The sequence below is a fragment of the Lepidothrix coronata genome, unplaced genomic scaffold (assembly GCF_001604755.1).
Source record: "Lepidothrix coronata isolate B3197 unplaced genomic scaffold, Lepidothrix_coronata-1.0 Scaffold19, whole genome shotgun sequence".
In the NCBI taxonomy this organism is placed as follows: domain Eukaryota; kingdom Metazoa; phylum Chordata; class Aves; order Passeriformes; family Pipridae; genus Lepidothrix; species Lepidothrix coronata.
This window is the reverse complement of record NW_016690199.1, coordinates 4,884,340-4,903,016: the sequence shown is the minus strand read 5'-3', so window position 1 is coordinate 4,903,016 and position 18,677 is coordinate 4,884,340. Positions and strand designations below refer to the sequence as shown.

Here is an 18,677-nt window from a genome sequence, read left to right as displayed (position 1 = left end):
ATAAGGAGCTGTCTTTTGAATTTTTTTCCCCAACTTTGAGTTTCTCAGCAAACTGATGTCTTTCTGGTCTGTCACAGGTGGACATTAATCTCAAAGTTAAAACTGAGTAGCACTTGGCAATTATATCAGTAGTATTTTATATCCATAATTGGTTATCCTTGTGTAACTTACCTTTTATTGGCCATATATTTAAAGATCATTTGCTTTTCCTACAAACTAGCCTTATTTGGGTCATTTGAAATGTCTGAGAATTTATACATATATGTACTTTTATATATTCATTGTCAGGTAAAAAATAATTTATAGCTTTTATCATGTATGTTTGATTACTACATTCATTACTCTTCATAAAGGGTTAAAAAGAGAAAAGGTAATGGTAATGCATTGCTAATTGTATTACAGTTGGAGACTTGTCATTGTCTGAAATGCTTTAGTACTAAACTGCATGTTCATTTTGGCACAGTTTCAGAATTACTGTGATTTGGCACAGAATTCACAACTTATGTCTGAATATATTTTGTTGCTGTAACTGGGTAAAGCATTGACTGGTCACATGAAATGCAGAGGCCTTTAATGCAGGCTAAATCAACATGGCTATTGACGGGACTGGCTCTTCAGAATGAACCTCTAATGTTATTGTACTCTCAGCTTGGCAGAAACTAACTTTAGAAACTTGTTCTTTTTTTCTTTTGTGAAGCAAGATCTGAAGTAGAACCTGGCCTTTGTAAAAATCCAAGGTTTCATTAAAAATAATTTCTGTGCTTTTGAAATGTCTATTGGTGGCAAATGTTGCAGGCAGGAGTAATTCCTATAAATGATTTCTTACAGATTGGATTTTAGATTTTCCATAGCCAGATACTGACTGTGACCCAGTCAAAACTTGGAGACTTACCCTAAAAGGCAAGATACACATGCTTAAAGTCTCTATTTTTTCTATAGAGAAAGTGTTAAAATGTTGCTTGTTCTGTTTTTATTTTGCACATTGAATTCTGAGAAGGCACTATTTCTGAAAGTATGGAAACTCTGAAGAATCAATAGTCAGCTGGTACATTTGATGTTGGAGAAAGTAGTCTTGAAGACACCATGCCAGACTGGGAGAAGCAACGAGTTTTTAAGTCTCACATCTCTCCTTTAACACGTTGTGTGGCTGACACAGTCATTCTGCTGGAGATGATTCTTTTGGCTTTCCTCCAAAGCCTGAGCATTAATTAACGCACTTGGGGACTCATGAAACACTCTTCATAATGATAGGCAATTGCTTTAAATCATTTGTAACACAAATGATTTACAACAGCTTCAGATTTTTAATAAGCCTTGGCACTAATTGGTGATTGTTAGCTTACTGTTCCTGTGTTCCCAGGCCAGTAATCCAAGGAAGCTGATTTCTAGAAAAGCATCAGAGGAAAAGATTTAAATGTTTTAATATGTGCTCTGGTCCCTTATTGATACCTTTAGATGTCAGGTCTTTGGAGGCAGGTGCCTAAATAAAACTTGGGTCTAATGTGTTGTAAAACTAGAATCTTTCTTTTCTATCTTTTGCAGCAAATAGAGAGGAAAGGAGTTAGGAGTTCTTGAGAGGCTAATGACCAATTATTTGGGGATTACTTGACTTCAGTGTATTAGTTTTGAGACAAATGTTCGTTTTCTTACCTTTTCTTAATACCCTGAGGTAATTTAAATGCTGGGCTGTGTCGAAGGCTTCATTGTAAGCAGTGCTTGTAGTTGGCATCCTGATGGATTTAGCATTGCAAAAAGATACATGCATGACACATGAAGTTTTCTAGATCCTGAGAAGTTAAAAACAAACCAAAACCAAGTATATTTTGCTAACCATCGTAGTCAGCTGTTCAGAAGTCTGAGCTGTGTGGTGTTTTGTACTGGTGCTTTGGGAGCTAAGCCTGAGAAGTGGGTCAGCTGACACTTGTAGCTGGACTAGCATTTGCCTCTGCAAAGTCTGCCATACCACAGTTAGATAATGGGACTCGAGTTTCAGTGCGTGTAACCATGAAGTAACTTGGAAGTGAACATGCAGTGTCATGAAACTGTCACTGACAATTACTGATTTCTTAACCTTGAGCAATATTTCTGGATTACAGTTGCCTTACTTTTAAAGCAAACTTGAGATGGATTACATATGGTGGTGTAGTCTGAAAGGCCCAAAACATCTTGTGGCCTCTCACTTTTCTCCTATCCTTACCATTGCTAGACAATGTGAAGGCTGCAGAGATTATTTTGGGCCGAAGAAAGAAAAATATTTCATGCTCCTATTTTATCATATTGCACAGTTGGCAGCTTACTGGCCATTCTGCTAAGACAGTGCTGTATATATCTTCCCTCAAAGCCTGAATGGTAATTTGGAAATTTACTGTTTGTGGCCAAGCAATATGAGGTGCTTTTCAACAGTCATATCTCTTTCTTCAGGGAACAACAGGTGTATTCATTGCCTACTGCGTGTACAGGTTGATGATTACTAGTAGCCTTTTCTATTTGGCCTCTCTGGAGTTGTTAAAGATCATTATATTTTTGGTTTCAGTTGTGCCTGTGAAGTCCCTCAGTTATCAGATGTTGATTTGACAGCTTGCCCAAATTACACTAATTTCTTTTTAACACGGATACATTCTGAAAACAAAGGATTTCACTGCAGTAATGGAGCTAACATCAGTCTTTTGGAAAGTGCATTTGGTGGGGGTTTTAATGCATTGTGTACTGTTAAGACCAATACAAGTCACATCAGTGCTCTGGCACAGAATTCTGAGTTACTCAGGTTCTGTACATCAAGGAGGGAGGGTATCACTGCAAACTAATGCTAATGGTAAGAGCATGGTCACTTCATAGATGTCAAGTGCTTTTTAAGGGAAGTGTAGGGTAGTTACTGCTGTTTACGTAGAAGAGGGCTGTTAGAGTTCGTGTTCTTTGATAAACCAGTTAATAGAAGGAAAAGTTTGCTTTTTTTTTTCTATGCAGTAGTTTGTTGTTGGTCCATCATGCTCTTCTTTCTGCCTCTGCCTGAACCCAAACCCCCTCGCAGCCTGACAGAAATGTTCGCTTACGCAGCTAGCCCTGCTTCAGTTTGTACCACATCCTTCTCCAGTGTTCGGCTGCGACATCAGAAGTCGATGTCCATGTCAGCCTCTGTGCACACGAAGATGATGTTGCCTCCAATAGACAATGGCGCAGATAACTTCAGGCCTATGTAAGAACCTGAAATCGTTGTGAAACTAACTTATACCCACTGCTTCTTAACTTTGTGCTGTGGAATTTTAGTCCTAGATTGTTCTAGTATATATCGCCCACAAGATGTGTGTTTCCTCATTTTTTTAGTCTTGTTTACATTTGTCTTGTGGTGTGTCAGGCTGTCTGTGACATAATCCTGCAATAGTGAACCTTAATTTTTTTCCTATTGTTAGGAGTATTGGACATTCCCTATTGTCAAAGTTTGTGGGAGACTTTAACTGTGTATCCTGAAGGACTTCGCTACTTGGAGCGGTTTGCTTGTAGAGAATTTTGTGTAGGATACTTTCAAATTAGCAAGACTTTCAAAGATGTATGTATATATAGAATGTGGAGGGAGAGACATTAAAGTTACCTATTGCTTCTCTTTCCTGGGAGGAAACTTTTCTGGTCTATTCTTTTATCAGTCTTCTCAGTGAAACATTGTATGCCTGGTTGATCTGGTCTTTTCCAGGATACTCCTGTTGCACTTTTCTGCCTATGTGGGTTTCTGTTTCGGCAGCCTTTTAATCCTAACTTCTTACAAGTTTTGATTCCATACAGTGCTGTAATAATGTTGGTATTTCCAACCCTGGCCTATATAAAAGTGTCTGCTTATGCTTTACTGTAGAACGTAGTGTTTTGTGTCTCCTGATGAACCCGTAGCGCTTCTGTAAAGACGTTCTAGCGTTGTTTTTTTGTTTTCTGCTCTAGCACTATTCCTGATCAAAGAACTCCCGTTGCTTCAACTCACAGCATTAGCAGTGCAACCACACCTGATCGTATTCGTTTCCCCAGAGGAACGGCCAGTCGGAGCACATTCCATGGCCAGCTCCGAGAGCGACGCACCGCGACCTACAACGGGCCACCTGCCTCCCCCAGTCTGTCCCATGAGGCAACACCACTCTCACAGACTCGAACCAGGGGCTCCACTAATCTATTTAGTAAACTAACTTCAAAACTAACAAGAAGGTAAGCCTCTTAAAACAGCAGTGCAACATTTCCTTTTTTTTTTCCCTCTTTGTTTTTATAGTAGAAATACATAGTAGCTCATTGCTTAGGTGGTTTTGTCCACATTCTCTGATTAGTGGCTTAATTTCTGCAACTTCAAATGCACTTGCTTATGATTTTTTTGTAGTTCTTTTTTGGTTACAGAAGCCATTTGTTTTTAGCAGTTGAACCAAATGGGATTAAAACAGTTTGGTCTGTGCTGTTTCTTCTGCGCTCTTCAACCTCATGTTGTGAATGCTGCAGAGATGAAACATTTCAGCTCGGTTGAAAAGCTGCTCACTGACTGTGTGGTCCATCAGTAGATGGCATAAACTGGGATCCCAGTCTCAATGTTTAAATGTAGCATTAGAAGCTCAGGCTGTGTTTCCCAGTCGCTCTGTCAGTGTTTCCAGAATAACCTTGCTGGCAGCACACAAACAAATATTACAGGTGAAAGGGTAGGAGCAGGGGACAAAAGCTTCTACTGGCAGTAGTGCTATCATAGGCCATCTTAAAATTGGCAGTACTAGGGTTTCAGTCTAGGCAGGAGTCTGGTCAAACCTTGAAAACCTATTCCTATTTTGACCTTTAGTTCATGTGCAGATTCTGGGATTGGTGTAAAGGTGTTTTGGTCTAGCCAAAGCCTAGCTTAAGCAGGTGTTGCCCCTACACTAGCAGTTTCTATTCTAATTGGACTTCTAATTTCAAATCCATGTATGATTTAAATTGATTCCTACAAACCCAAAATTGAAACCCACCTTTTTTCCTTCTGTATTTAAAACCAGTTCACATACTTCAGACCACTCTGATATCTAGAACTTGTGTTTGTAGAATTGAGGGCTTGTTTGTCTTTGCTTTAAGATAATCACCAAGATTTTGTACCCTCCTCATCATCTGAAGTTTTTTGGACAATATTATTCTGATCTTGGCCTGCTAGCTTTTGTTTTAGGCTTATACCACATCACCACCAAGCCATTTTCTTCTTGTGTGTTTTATGACTGTAGTTGACTCCCTCTCAGTACTCTTTTTGTAGTCTCACTATTTGTTGTCTACTATTTGTAGTAATGCTAAGCCAAACTCCAGTTTTTCACAATTGGCTGATTTCAATTTAGAGAGTAAATTTCTTTAAAAATTTAGAAATTGTTTCTGTGAAGAACAAAAACATGACAGTCTAGTAAATGTTTTAATCTGTTCAGTTCTCTGCCAGGTATCACTTCCCTGTGAAATACTATGCTGTAGGAAGTTGGGTTTGGGTTTTTTCCCCTTCTTTTTCTGCTGAGAGAGAGAAATAGAAGCTTAATTTGAATATCTTTAATAGTTAAGTCATCTGCTTTATATCAAGTGAAGTCTTAATCAGACACATCCTTTTGGCACTTCTTTCCTTCTGTAGTTTTGTTTGTAATATCCTTACTTAATTTTCCATTTGACATTCCAAATGTGGACGCTCAAACTGTGAACATGCAAACTTTTCACACAGTTGTTTAGTCAGCATTCAAACTTCTATCATTACCTCCAAGTTTCAGCTTTTGCAGTGCAGTGTGGTTTCCTTGAAGAAGTTTTTCCACACGACTTTTGACAGTAGTTTAAATTCCATCTGGACTTGATTAAATAACATGCAGTTGCAACACAATAGCACTGTTAGAGATGGTTAGTTTGCACTTGGAGGACCTCCTACAGCTGGGGCTCTGTTATACTTGGTGCTGTACAAACTGCTAAGGAGGTGGATAGTGCCATCAAAGGACAGGGTTATGTTTCTTCTCTTTAAATAATTTTTTAAGCATTAAAACTTGTTAGTTTACTCTAGCGTTCTCTATGGGAAATCAAAATTCTTTTGATTATGAACTACTTATATACTGGTGTAAGGCAGTTGTTACAGCTTGTGCCACTAAATTAGCTAAATATTTAAAGCAGTTTTGGGCACAACATGGCTGACCTGATGTTATAAAGGAAGGAAGAAACCTAACTCTGAAGATCAGCAAGATATAGTTATTTAGAGTTACTGATTTTTGTTTCTATGGGAAATATATGAAGAAAATCCAAACATATTTTTATGTGACCTTGCAGATTTTGAGTTTTAAAGTGTTTTGACACTAGTACGTTCTTTCATAATACATAAATTCATAATAAGTACTGGTAACATATTTCCCTGAAAAATTTGAAAGTAGCAGTGCCAGGAGTTTGACTCTTCAGACCCTAAATCATCTGCCTAATCTGAGAATGTATTGAAGTGTAATTTAATTGTGCATTTAAAATGAGATCTTTTTGCATGCTTCACTCTAAATGCCTTTTTCAGTTTATTTTGTACAACATTTTTTGTTAATCATTATTTTGGCTTAATTTCTTTTAGAAACATGTCATTCAGGTTTATCAAAAGGTAGGATTTATTTATATTTAAAAAAAAGTGGCTCCTGCAATTAACAACAGATTTGGCTTTTCTAGCCTTGGTTTTCTGAAAACTAAATTTCCTGCTGAGAACTAAATACTTTCTTTCTTCAGAGGAAAGCATAGAATAAATCCATTAACTCATGATGATACTTAAGAATCTGTGGCACCTGTATAACAAGATGCTAAGCATGCCTTGTGAATTCTTCTTTCTTTGATAGAGTTGGTAGTGCCAAAGTAATTCTGTTCTCTGTACTAATACACTTAGCATGCTTATGTTTGAAGAATGAGGTGTTTGATAACAATGATGAAAGTATAAACAAAACATAAGGTTACAACCAAATAAAGGTAAGTGATGTTAAATTTACATTATGTCTTTGTTTTATGATATTTAAGAAGAAAAAGATTTGTTGTCTGCAGCTGATACAATAGAAAGCAAACTGAGGACAGTTGTGAATTGTGTGTGGAAGACTGAATGAAGATGCAATGGCTGTGTATTTGTTTTAAAATGAGATGCATTCGCTGAAGTGAATTGCAGCTGAAGTGCAAAGAGAGCACTTCAGTTCTAAACAAAAAATGCGTTTATGCAGATTTATTAAAAGTGAAAAGCCCAAAAGTCTGAATCACATTTCAAGCCCAAAGGATTTAATTTAGTTTTGCAATTTGGGAATGAATCAGGCTGCCATATATCTTGTTAATCCATTATGATTCATGAAAGTCAGTTATAAAATTTTGCTGTTCAGGTAAATTTTCCAGTGGAATTTTGTGATAGCCTGTTTAGTTGTATCATATTTTGGAGCTTCTTAAAGGGTGGTACCTCCAATTTCCTAGTACTGATCAAATCCAGGGAGATGGGGCCAAAAACCAAACATCTGTTTTAACTTTCAAAATACAGAGCTATGCATGTGACTGTAATTTGAAGTTTGTCAAGGAAATCCTTAGATTAGAGGGAGACCTGAGATGTGTAAATTACTGCCTAAATTTGGATTTTTAATGTACAGTCCAAGGCTAAAGGTACCCTATCCGATTAAATGAGTAAACTCCATGCCATGGTAAATAATCAATGCTCTTCCAAACATGACTGTGTTTAAAGTTGATTGGGTTGGTTGGCATTGTCACAGCTGACTTGAGGAAAACAACTGTTAGTTAAAGAAAGGAACCATCCAACACAGCACGCAGATGAAACTGAGCAGTGGCAATGGTTTTAACTCATCGTGCATCATGAGCTGTGGGGTGCAGACCACTTCGTTAGAGGGAGCTTTTGTCTCTCTCTGTAGTCACATTGCTTTTAAAATAAAGGATTGTGATCTGTGCAACTCTCCACAACTGGATGCATCTAAGTTTGTTACAGTGCTGCTCTGAAGAAAAGTGGGAAATGCTAATATGAGTACAGTTTTGAACTAGAAGGTTACTGTTCAAATTTGAGACTTAAGGTAATTTTTAGATAACTTAAAAAAAACTTCCTTTGAGTGGAGACCAGGAGTCTTAGACCGGTGCAGAAATAGCTGCTACAGCTTCCACGAATATGTCTTTGAATAAGAGATTTGCCAAGTCTTACACCACCTACACAGGACCAGACTGTGCTTTTTAAATTCTGTTTTAAGTGGGCATGGTGTCCCTCCATACCTGATCTGTATGTAGGTACAAAACCTGAAAATTTTGGGGGGGTTGCCAATTTTTTTCTTGCTGTATGTGCTATGAATCTTACCTAAGATCACTGCATTTGATAGTGAAAGAACTACTGTAATCGAGTAGCACATATACATAATACCACAACATCAGTTCTAGGAAGCTGAATAAAAGTAGATAATCAGTCACTTGTTGTTAAACTGAGTTTTATTATTGTACACAGTACACAGATACATATATATACATATGTATGTATATGTATGTATGTATATCTTGTACTATGCACTGTCATTGCCAATCTGCATATTGTGGAAGTCTAACTTTTTTTCTAACAGCAAAAGTGACTCAATGTTCTGGATTTTATTGCACCATCATTTCTCCGTTTCCATGAACTGATCTTATTTTATCATCTTGCACTTTTTGTTGGTTTTCCATAGACAATTTTCTTTGTATTTATTTGGATTTTTAAAACTGAGCATACAAAGATGTAAAGAACAGGAAACACAGCATAACTCAGGACAGATGTGTGGAACCAGTCTGATTTGTGAAAGCCTTTCAAAACCATAAGGGAGATAATGTGTAGGTATTGCGTGACAAATGAGAACGTAACTTGCTCGTGTATTTGTTCCATTCTCGAGACCAAAGGAGCATCTTGGTCCATAAAATCAATTTATCTAAAAACACAAGCAAAAGCAGAAAATTTACAATACAAACTAACACAGATGTGAAGACTGTATTAGCAGTGAGGAGGCCTCAGGGCTGCATCTCACAGACACACGGAAACAATAGTGGCAGTACAGTAAGTGTCTGTTCCCAAAGCACCAGTGCTGGGCAGTACAACTGGACTGTAACTGTGTCCATGGTGAAGGAAGGAGAGGCTGGCACAGCTCTCCAAAGCTTGGCATCATCCAGAGCTCATATTTGAGGATGCATGTCACTGAATGCAGTTGCTCGTGCTCAGTGAATGGAACATTGATGCATGGAAAAACTGAACAAAGTCAGGATTTTCTGAGAGGCTTCCATGAAAGGGTGTTTATTATTTCAAAGTGGCAGGTATATTATAAATAATGACCTTTCTTAGGTTTAGAGTACAGTGGTTCACAAACCACAAAGTTTGGCTTAATTTCAACCTGAAAAGGGTGTCAGAACATCATTAGGGAATTTTCCTTACAGACTTCTCTGGACAGATTCCAGTAACAGTAAGACTATTCATTGCTGGGGAAACTGGTTGTGCTCCCATTTTCTACAACCTTCAGCAAGTTTCAAAACAAAACACAAAAAAACCCACAGAAATCCATAAATGTTTGCACCTCTTATAGGAACAGAGGAGGCTCTTTAAAGATCAAGTACTCTCCATTTTCCAATTGAGCAGTGTTTTTTAACTTGATTGTTTTGCCCAGTAAAACAATCATTTGAAAGGTGTGGGTCTGTTCAGTTGGTATATGTCATGGTTCTTTCCTACCTACCCCTTTTCCTGTCCTGTAGAGTTGCTGTAGAGGGTGACTTCTTGGGTAAACAGACATGAAAATGCTTTTTTCACCTTCCCATGAAAATAGCTACAATAGCTGCCCACTTGGAAGTTCTAGAATTAGCCAAGGACTTACCAGTTGTCAGTCATCTTACAAGGGTGATCCCTCACCGCAGCCCTCAAAAGGAAGGAAAGGAAGAAATTAAGCCTTGTAACACCCCACACACCCTGATAAAAATACCACTGTGCATCAAAAAATAAGCTTACTGTCTTAGATTCCTATCCCTAGACACCTGTCAGCCAAACTGCTGTAATAATTTGCATTATTCAGGGAAGCCAAGTACTACCTTAGATAGTCTTGATAAGAGCATTGAACAGGCAGCATCCTTCTGAGCAGAATTGACACTGATACGTCAAACCATGCTACTGCAATAATGGGAAGGTAGAGGGAGGCAATTTTCCCCTCAATTCTTTTTGATCCTGGGCATTTAAAATATGGTAGCTTTAAGCAATACAAGAAGACAGAAAGCTTAAGCTTGCTCTTGGGTGTGGAAGATGCATCAGTGTGGGAATTAATAAGATGGAGTTACCACAACTTGAGAAATCTTGGATTTATGTCTTAAATTTTTGTTAAAATATATATGCATCTTCTTTTCAATTAAGGTATTTTGGTATTGTTTAAACACCTCAGATCTAATGTGCATCCAAATACAAAGGATGATCAGACTTGTCTGTAAATAGGGGTTTTTTTTCAAATAGATATTTTATTCCCAGATAAAACTTTTAAATATCATTAGCCTGAAGATAATTGGGAGTTATTTCTTTTCAGGAGTTACTTACAGAGTAATACAATCACTTCAGTATGCTTTGTAACTTTAGTTTCACATTTTCTGCTTTTAGAACCTCAACTTTATTCAGTGAGTTCTGCAGATTTAATATATAAACATACACTGTTAAAATTAGTAATAGTAGTTTTAAAAACCGTAGTTTACAGACTCCCATTTGGTTTGACAAGATGTTATATTCTGAGTTTGGCCTAACCTACAAAGTTCTTTACATCTTTGTTGATTTGTATTTTAACACACCTTTTGTATGATTGCAGTATCTTTTAGCAACTACTCAGCTATTGTATATTGTAGTGTAAGATTTGTCTTCTCTTTCCCACTTCCTTTTGCTTCTGCATTCTTTTCAATGAGGCTCCCGACTGAATATGAGAGGAACGGGAGATTTGAGGGCTCAAGGTGAGGGTAAAATTTTTGTTTAAAATGTTACTTAGGTGAGTTTGAACCTTTCTCCCCTTGATTATGTGGCATAGTGGCTTCAGGCAGCAGCTTGTGTTTCGTGTAAGTCATTGAAACTAAATGAAGCATTTCTGTCTGCAAAACAGCTATTAAAGCACAGACTGACTTGGTTCTGAACTTTCATCTTTCCTGTTTCCTTTTCCCATGTGTGGGTTGTTTGGTTTTTTTGGCATTTTAGTCATTGTGATTTGCTGTTGTCGTGTAAATGTCTAGATAAGTGGTCTCTAGTGAGGCTGCAAATGTGTGGAATAACCACTGAAAGGCGGCAAGATATTTCTCATCTCCAAAATCACAGATAGTTAAATATTTTCTGTGTTATACTCTTTGTCCAAAATCAGCATATCAAAAAATACTAGAAATTATTGAACTTGTGCTGGTTTTGCCAACTGTTTTCAAGTAGAAAAAGCTTTCAAAAATAAAAGTAGCATTGAATAAAAGTTGGGTTTTCCCCTGGCCCCTTACAGCCTTATTAAGTTAAAACCTTAAAACAAAATACTCTTTAATTTGCTTGATGAATTTTATAATATCTGGCAAATCACGTAGCTGGATTTGACAGCACAGTCCTATGACTCTCAGAGTCACTGGAAGTCTTTCAATAGAAGAAAAAATACGAAAGAGGTTATCTTTAAGAAATATATGTATTTAGTTGTGGCCTTGCTATCACTTTTTATTTAACTTTTTCATAATTGCCTGCTTAATGGTATTAGAAGAAAAACATTGTGTAACCAGAAATTCATTGCCAACTGTTTTAAAGAGCAGCTTGCCTTAATATTTAAATTGAACTTGGAGGCTCAACATGAGATTTCAACTGCATGGTTTGGGGTCAGTTAGGTTAACTATTTTCAGGAAATAGTTAAGTATGACAGTATATTTAAATTTGAAGAGGCAACTGACAGTGTACAAATATTCACAGAGCAAATCTGTTTTTTTCCTGGAGGTCTAGATGTAGTTACTTATTCTTTAGCTGCGTGACCACTGATTTTAATTAAAGTAGAAGAATGATTGCAAACTAGAAATTTCTGGAACGTTTCTTTCCTTTGTCCTGTATGACTTTACTTATCCTTACCAAAGGAAAAGCTTTTTAATTTAAAAAAAAAAAAAAGTTGCAGACTTGGGAAGCACAGGCTCAATATTTTGTGCTTCATCTTAAAACTGTCACCATCTTTACGAACAACATCAAGGAGGTGACTTCCAACTCTTCTTCCTGCACTTCAGCCTCAGAGGCACTTCACTGCAGAGCTTGTAGCCACAAAAGATTTCATCACTTTACCTCTGTCAGTTGTTGGTATTTAACAAATTACTGACCAACTTCAGATAAACCATCTCCTTGCTGTTGAAGGCAACCCCAGTATCCTGCAGTGTCTGGATCTCTAGGGATCATCTCAAACACACCACCACAGGAAGGCCACAGTGTAACTGAACCAGTCCAAATCTGGGGGTGCATAGTGACCCTGGGGTAGCAGGTGGGTGCCTCTGGTCCTGCTGTCCTTCTTCCTGCTTCCAGCCAACTACTGTGGGACTCCGTGGGCCCTCGCAGTGCTTGGTCTCCAAGCTGCTGCACAGGAGGAGGTGCAGAGGAACCCCCAGCACTTTTCTGCATGGGGTCACCCTGGTGTGTATAAGTGGGCACCTCCCATGGACTGGCACTCCCTGAGCACCCTTTTGTCACAAGTAGCTGCTGTTTGAATGTTCCAGAAACTTCTAGCACAGAGCTGGTGTTTCAGCTGTCCACGTGGCCCGAGAATAGGGTTTTGAGCAGAACCTGCCTTAAAATCAAGTCATGGGTGACGCATGTAGTTCTGCCTCCAGAAGGTCATTTCCCTCATGCTTCTGAATCCAGTGACTTCCAGTTGTCACACGTTGTGCCATACCTTCGTTTCAGCCCCAACAGCTGATGCTTTACCCTGACTGTGTGTGGACAGCAGCTGGGAAAGCGGGGCTTGGCTCGGAGCTGGAGCCTCCAGATGCTGCTCTAATACCAGTAGTGTGTGTTGAGTGTTAGTTTGCTTCACTAATGTGACCCGTGGGGAAGGTGGCTGGCGCTGCTCACTCATAAATTCCTGTCTTTCAGCCGCAATGTAGCTGTGGATCAGAAGGATGAGAACAAGGAAGCCAAGCCTCGGTCACTGCGTTTTACCTGGAGCATGAAAACCACCAGCTCCATGGATCCCAATGACATGATGAGGGAAATACGAAAGGTCCTGGATGCCAATAATTGTGACTATGAACAAAGAGAGCGTTTCTTGCTTTTCTGTGTCCATGGAGATGGACACGCGGAAAACCTTGTACAGTGGGAGATGGAGGTGTGTAAACTGCCAAGACTGTCCCTGAATGGAGTTCGCTTTAAGCGGATATCGGGAACATCCATAGCTTTCAAAAACATTGCTTCCAAAATTGCCAATGAATTAAAGCTGTAACAAGAAAAATAGTTAAGTTGTAAATTAGTTAGCAATTCCAAGTGTTTTTGAGAATTCCGATGGAAATGTATAGAATAACATTTAGGCAATAACTTCTGCATCCTTCTGAATAGTGATATTAAAAAAAAAAAGCTGCTGAGCTGGGAGGGAGAGTTGGACTTTTTTATAAGTGCACTACAGCATTAAAGTTGCCTACTATGTAAAATATTACCCCTTCTGCTTTATTTCCATTGCTCTTTGACAACAAATTGAAACACAGAATATATTCATTTAAATATGCCTCCTGTTTGTGTGGATGTGTGAATGTACAGTATGTGTGTAATATATAAAGTATTCTATGTAAACAATTCATTTACAACATCGAGCTGTACCAGTACCTCTTTTTGGGCTAATTTTGGTGCTAAAAATTGAAATGGCCAAGGAGGAAACACTTAAGTTAATATTTAAAATGACTGAAGCGATAACCAGTAAATGCAGGTTTACAGTTCACTGCTGTGTTAAGAAAAAAAAAAAAAGTGTGTGAAGGGTTTGGATTTACGGTTGTGAACATGATTAGTCCTGTTTTCTAAGTAGATCTCATGAGATTATTAAAAATTCACTTTTACTGAGTAAGTCTTGCATTATATTTTGCCCACCTATTTATTATTTAATTCTGAATCAAATTTTAATAATGTAGTTAATTTGTGCATTAATATTTGGGTAGACACTTCCATTCTTCTGCTTCTGCTGAACTACTAAAATTGTACTTTTGTCCTTTTGGCTTATGGGTATTGATCGCAGCTAAGAACACTTCTCTGTTGTTCCACCGTTCCCTTAGGGAATGGGGCAGTCTAAAAGGAGGTGCTAATTGCTGACTAGTTACTTTCTTTCAGAGCGAGTTTTCCACCTTAGACTAGGTCAGACTGATACAAAGCACAAAGGGACTCTCATATTAAGGCCGTACTTCACTGCAAGCTGCCACATCCCAGTCGGTGCCGCTCTGAGGTCTCGCTGCAGGTAGGGCAGTGCTGTCCCTTCGTCCTGGGCACACACAGCATTGAAACCCAAAAGTGGGAATCAAATTGGTTGCTGATCTCCTGTGTTGTAATGTCCCAACTTGCTGAACTACAGCCATAGGCAGTAGCAGTTAAAACTTCTCCTTGCAGCTCCCTTCCAGCGTGCTTCCCCTTGGCTCCGGTTGTATTGCTTTTGATGGCTCTGTGCCAGTTGTGTCTCTGGCTCCTGCTGCCGAGAGAATCCTCTGTCCTCTGTTAACGTGCAGTGTGGAGACCCGCCCTTGATGAACCCTCTGATGGCCAACTAGCTTTCGGTAGGAAGTGAAGCTGCTCTGGGATAGTCCCCACTATTTAACCATCTCTGCAGTGAGCCGGATCTGAGTTTGCTGACTAGAATGAAGAGATTTCTTCATGCACTGATTCCTACTGATACTCAGTTTATTTCATCGAGGACTTGTGTAGATAATATCCTGCATTATCTACTTGACTTTTTGTATTAATGTTTTGTGGTTATATTTCAGTGAAGCACTTAAGCATGTACTTAACATGTGCTTTAAACTGGAGCCTAAATTTGCATTTTAAATTTGCAGTGAGCTAATAGTTACTCATAGTACACAGTTCAGATTTGACCCCAGGTGAAAATGCAAAGTCCTTAATATTTTGCAAGTTAGTTCTTGTGATCTGTAGTCTGTGAAGGCAGCAGACTTCCCCTCTCTTTCCCCCTAAGCATTGATATTGATTATGCTAGTTTAAAGGGTAATCATAGTTGTTAAATGTAGTAAATATTCCTGAATTTACATTTTATTCTCTGTATATTCTGTATCATGCCATGGCTTGAGAACTCCAGGTGCTACCGGAGTTCAGTTGGCTTTCAGTGCTCTGCCCGTGCCTGTGCTGCTCAGTATGGTTTTTTCCATGAAAACTCCATTTTGTAATAGCAATAAGACATTTCAGGGCAGTCATTGTACTTTCTCAGGTGAATGGTCACCTATCCTTTCACTTCCTACATTTTAAGCACTCCTCCAAATGTATTTTTTTCACCCGGCAGTGCACTTTGTTGTCTGAACTGAAAAAGTGTTCTGATAAATGATGTAAATCTGTATTCGATGGAAGTTCCAAAAGGTTTCATATTAAATGTTTTCTGAAATACTCTCTTCCTACTTCACCTGTTAAGTATGTAAGTGTTTCTAAAAAAAGTGCACCACTATCATTCTTTGGATATTTAAAGTTTGTACTTTTGGGTTTTTTTTTTCTTGAAGTGTTCTCAAAAGGTTCTTTCAGGGCAAATCTTTATTTGAGGTATTAAAAAAAAATCACTGATTATAATCAGAAACAGATTTTTAACAGCTTCCTTCCCAAATGCCTTGTAAAATTACTGAGTTGCAAGCATATACCCTTGTTTCTTTAGCACACTGCATATTTGGTGTTCAAGCCTCTGGAAGTTGCCTGGGAAGGAAAAGTGCTTTCTTCAGCTCTCCAAACCAAAGACAAGCTGCTTCCCAAACACAGGCCTTTTACCTGTTCGTATTCCCTGGAAATCTGTGTAGGTTTGCAGGCACTGCTACTGATAGGACTGCAGAACCACAGCTGGCTTTTTTCTCCTTAAGAGGCAAGTTTTAAAAATAATCAGAGGTCATTGTGTGGTGAGGAGGTAGCAGGAGACCTGGGTGTTTTGGGACACGTGAAGAGCAACCAAGAAGTGTTTTTATGTGATGACATGACTGGTGCCCTGGAATGTGTGGTCCAGGTGCTGTTGGGGGGTCTTTGTAATGGGTTCCTGACTGAAGGTTTCCATTGCTGAAACCCATGTCATCCAGGTCTGAGAGTGTCTCTTGATTGCTGGGTCTGGCAGAGAAAAATGTCATACAGTTTGGGTTGCAGGAGTTTACTGCATTAAATAAAAGTGTTTAAAGATACATACATAAAATAAATACCTGAACACTGAGCACGAACAAACAAGTCAAGATACCCTTTTTCTCATGCAAACCTTCCCTGTACTTAGGATTTCTAAAAGACTTCAGTCTGTTTGACCTCTTCAAACAGAGGTCCTCGACCATGTTAAGAAGTAGAGAGAGGTAGGCTAGAGGAACAGCTAGTCCTGCTGGTCTAAGTGTTTTGCACACTACTTCTATTCAAGATACAGCATCTGGTCCAATCTTTGTGAGTTCAAAGATTTTTAGTACAAATTTGGGCACGGTTAACCTTTTTCTTGTATTACAGTGAGGTTTCAAGATAACATATAGTGAGATACTGTATCCTAATTTTTTTCATTACAGCGTTATCATGTCAAGATAAATTAGATTATTTTTTAAAATATCTGGAATTAGTATCCATATATATGTTGCAGAAATGAAATGAGAGGTTCAGGAGTCCTTCTAGTCATATGGAAAGATCGTAGCAGATCTGGAATTTAAATGGAGATCTCTCCAGTTCAGTTAAAAGCTGAGCTATACATGGGCCCGTTGGGATAACATGTAGAGGCTTTTAATCAGTATTTCCCACAGCTGCTGTGTCATAGACCATGTTGTGGATTGCAGTTTAATTAGGACTGCAGCCAACCCGGAGCCATTTTCCCTGTAAGCCCTGGTCTGGAGCAGCAGTTTGTACACGGCTGCTTTGTGTTAAAACCTGCTTGGTCGGGGTGGTCTCTGTGCCTGAAGGGCTCGGGTACCTCCCTGGGTATGGGCAGAGGCCTCTGTGAACTGGTGTCACTCTGTGTTTCAGGGATGGCCTGGTTGGGTGTTTATTGCTGTACAGTCTGTTATCAGCTATCCAAGACCACATCTTTTCTTAGTAAGCTAAGGAGTTAAATATTTAGAGAATCTCGTAGTAAATGGTATTTCTGCTATGGGGGGGGGTGTCATACTAATGTGAATTTTGTTTTCTAATTTACATTGCAAATCTTTGAGAATGAATGCGGTTTTGGAAAGCTGATACCACTGTAAATTAACGTTTAATATTAAACGTGTAGACTTGCAACTGTCCATACAACCTCATTTCTGTACATTTTCATAGAAAAGCCCCGGAGCTTTCCAGTAAAGATGGGCTCGTGTTATTACAGATCACTGGTGCTGCCAGTTAAACCCCTGATCTGACAATCTGATCAAGTGTGGTTGTGAAAATTCCACCTTCGACTGGAGTTTCTCCCTCCAGTAGCAGTGAGTTGTTTCACTGATTTCATCACTGACCATTACTCCATTGCTTCAGAGAATAAACTGTTATCCAGCAGGAAGGGGCATGAGCTTTGGATAAAGCTCAACCTAGTGCAATTAATAAGAATTTTTAGAAGTTAATCAGTGTCCTACGTTACAACAGCAGTAAATGCTTAGAGAAAACTAAGAAAAAGGTGGATAGAGTAATTGCTCTTTGTGTGTGTGCTCCTTACTTCTGGCAAAATTAAGAGCAGAAAAAGGCAAACCAGTACACTTACTCAGAGAAGTTCATGGTCTTCATGCTCCTGTTTCCGCCTTTCTCTTCTTAGTGCACTACCAGGTACTGCCTCCAAGCAGAGGGGCTGGATAAAATGAGGAAAACCATGGAGGAACAGTGTCTTCACCACTCAGTGCTTCTGATGTTGAAACAGTTCGGTATTTGAAGCAAGACAATTTGAAAGACCCTTAACTATTAGCCTTCTAAGAATGTTTTAACCTTTGGTACAAACAGTGGGCTCTTGTTCCAGCAATAATGAAAACAAGGGTGTCAATACCAACACTATGAATCCTGTATCTGTGCATAGAAGGCAAGTTCAGGCATTAATTGTCAGTTGTTGGGGAGTTCACCTTCACCTACAAGTGCCATTGACACCTTGTAGTAGTTGTGACTTGGCAGGTAAGAAGTTTATTGCAGGGGAGAAAAATGCTTTTGCTTGGCTTTTGCTTATGTGTGTTGAGCACTTGGAACCGAGTATTCCAACTTGGATGTAAAATCCATGCAGAGTGGCCATGGTTATGGTTGCTGTGGGAACCACAGCATGGAATTTCAAGGCAAAGAAATGTTGCAGTTCTCATTCCATTAATACCCTTATGTTACCATTTAACATCCTTACAAAAATTCAGGGCATAAAACCAAAATATTCGCACAGTTTGTGTTTCCTTGTAATTGCTGATCACACTGAATGTATTGGGCAAATAAAATCAGATAACAAAGTACCTCACCATGAAAAGAGTTCTGTTGAAACGCCTGGGGATGCAAAATCAGAAAGAAAAATGCTACTGGTGTTACAATCAAACAGTTTTCAATCTTTTGCCTGTCTTGAGGTAAAGTCCTGTTTGCCTGGAGATGTCTC

General features: G+C 38.8%; 1 protein-coding gene across 14 annotated transcripts in view; it reads left to right on the top strand.

The window, feature by feature from the left end:
* Positions 1-15,541, top strand: part of MARK3 (microtubule affinity regulating kinase 3) — a 62,352-nt gene extending 46,811 nt beyond the window's left edge. For 2 of the 14 annotated variants that reach the window (XM_017807487.1, XM_017807489.1), the window contains 5 exons: positions 3,029-3,193; positions 3,925-4,182; positions 6,548-6,574; positions 10,876-10,920; positions 13,052-15,541. In XM_017807487.1, coding sequence (XP_017662976.1) covers positions 3,029-3,193; positions 3,925-4,182; positions 6,548-6,574; positions 10,876-10,920; positions 13,052-13,397 — 841 coding nt within the window. In that variant the 3' untranslated portion in view covers positions 13,398-15,541. The remainder of the gene's footprint in view (positions 1-3,028; positions 3,194-3,924; positions 4,183-6,547; positions 6,575-10,875; positions 10,921-13,051) is intronic. The other 12 variants (XM_017807492.1, XM_017807488.1, XM_017807501.1 and 9 more) reach the window with 10 other exon arrangements.
* Positions 15,542-18,677: the final 3,136 nt, after the last annotated feature.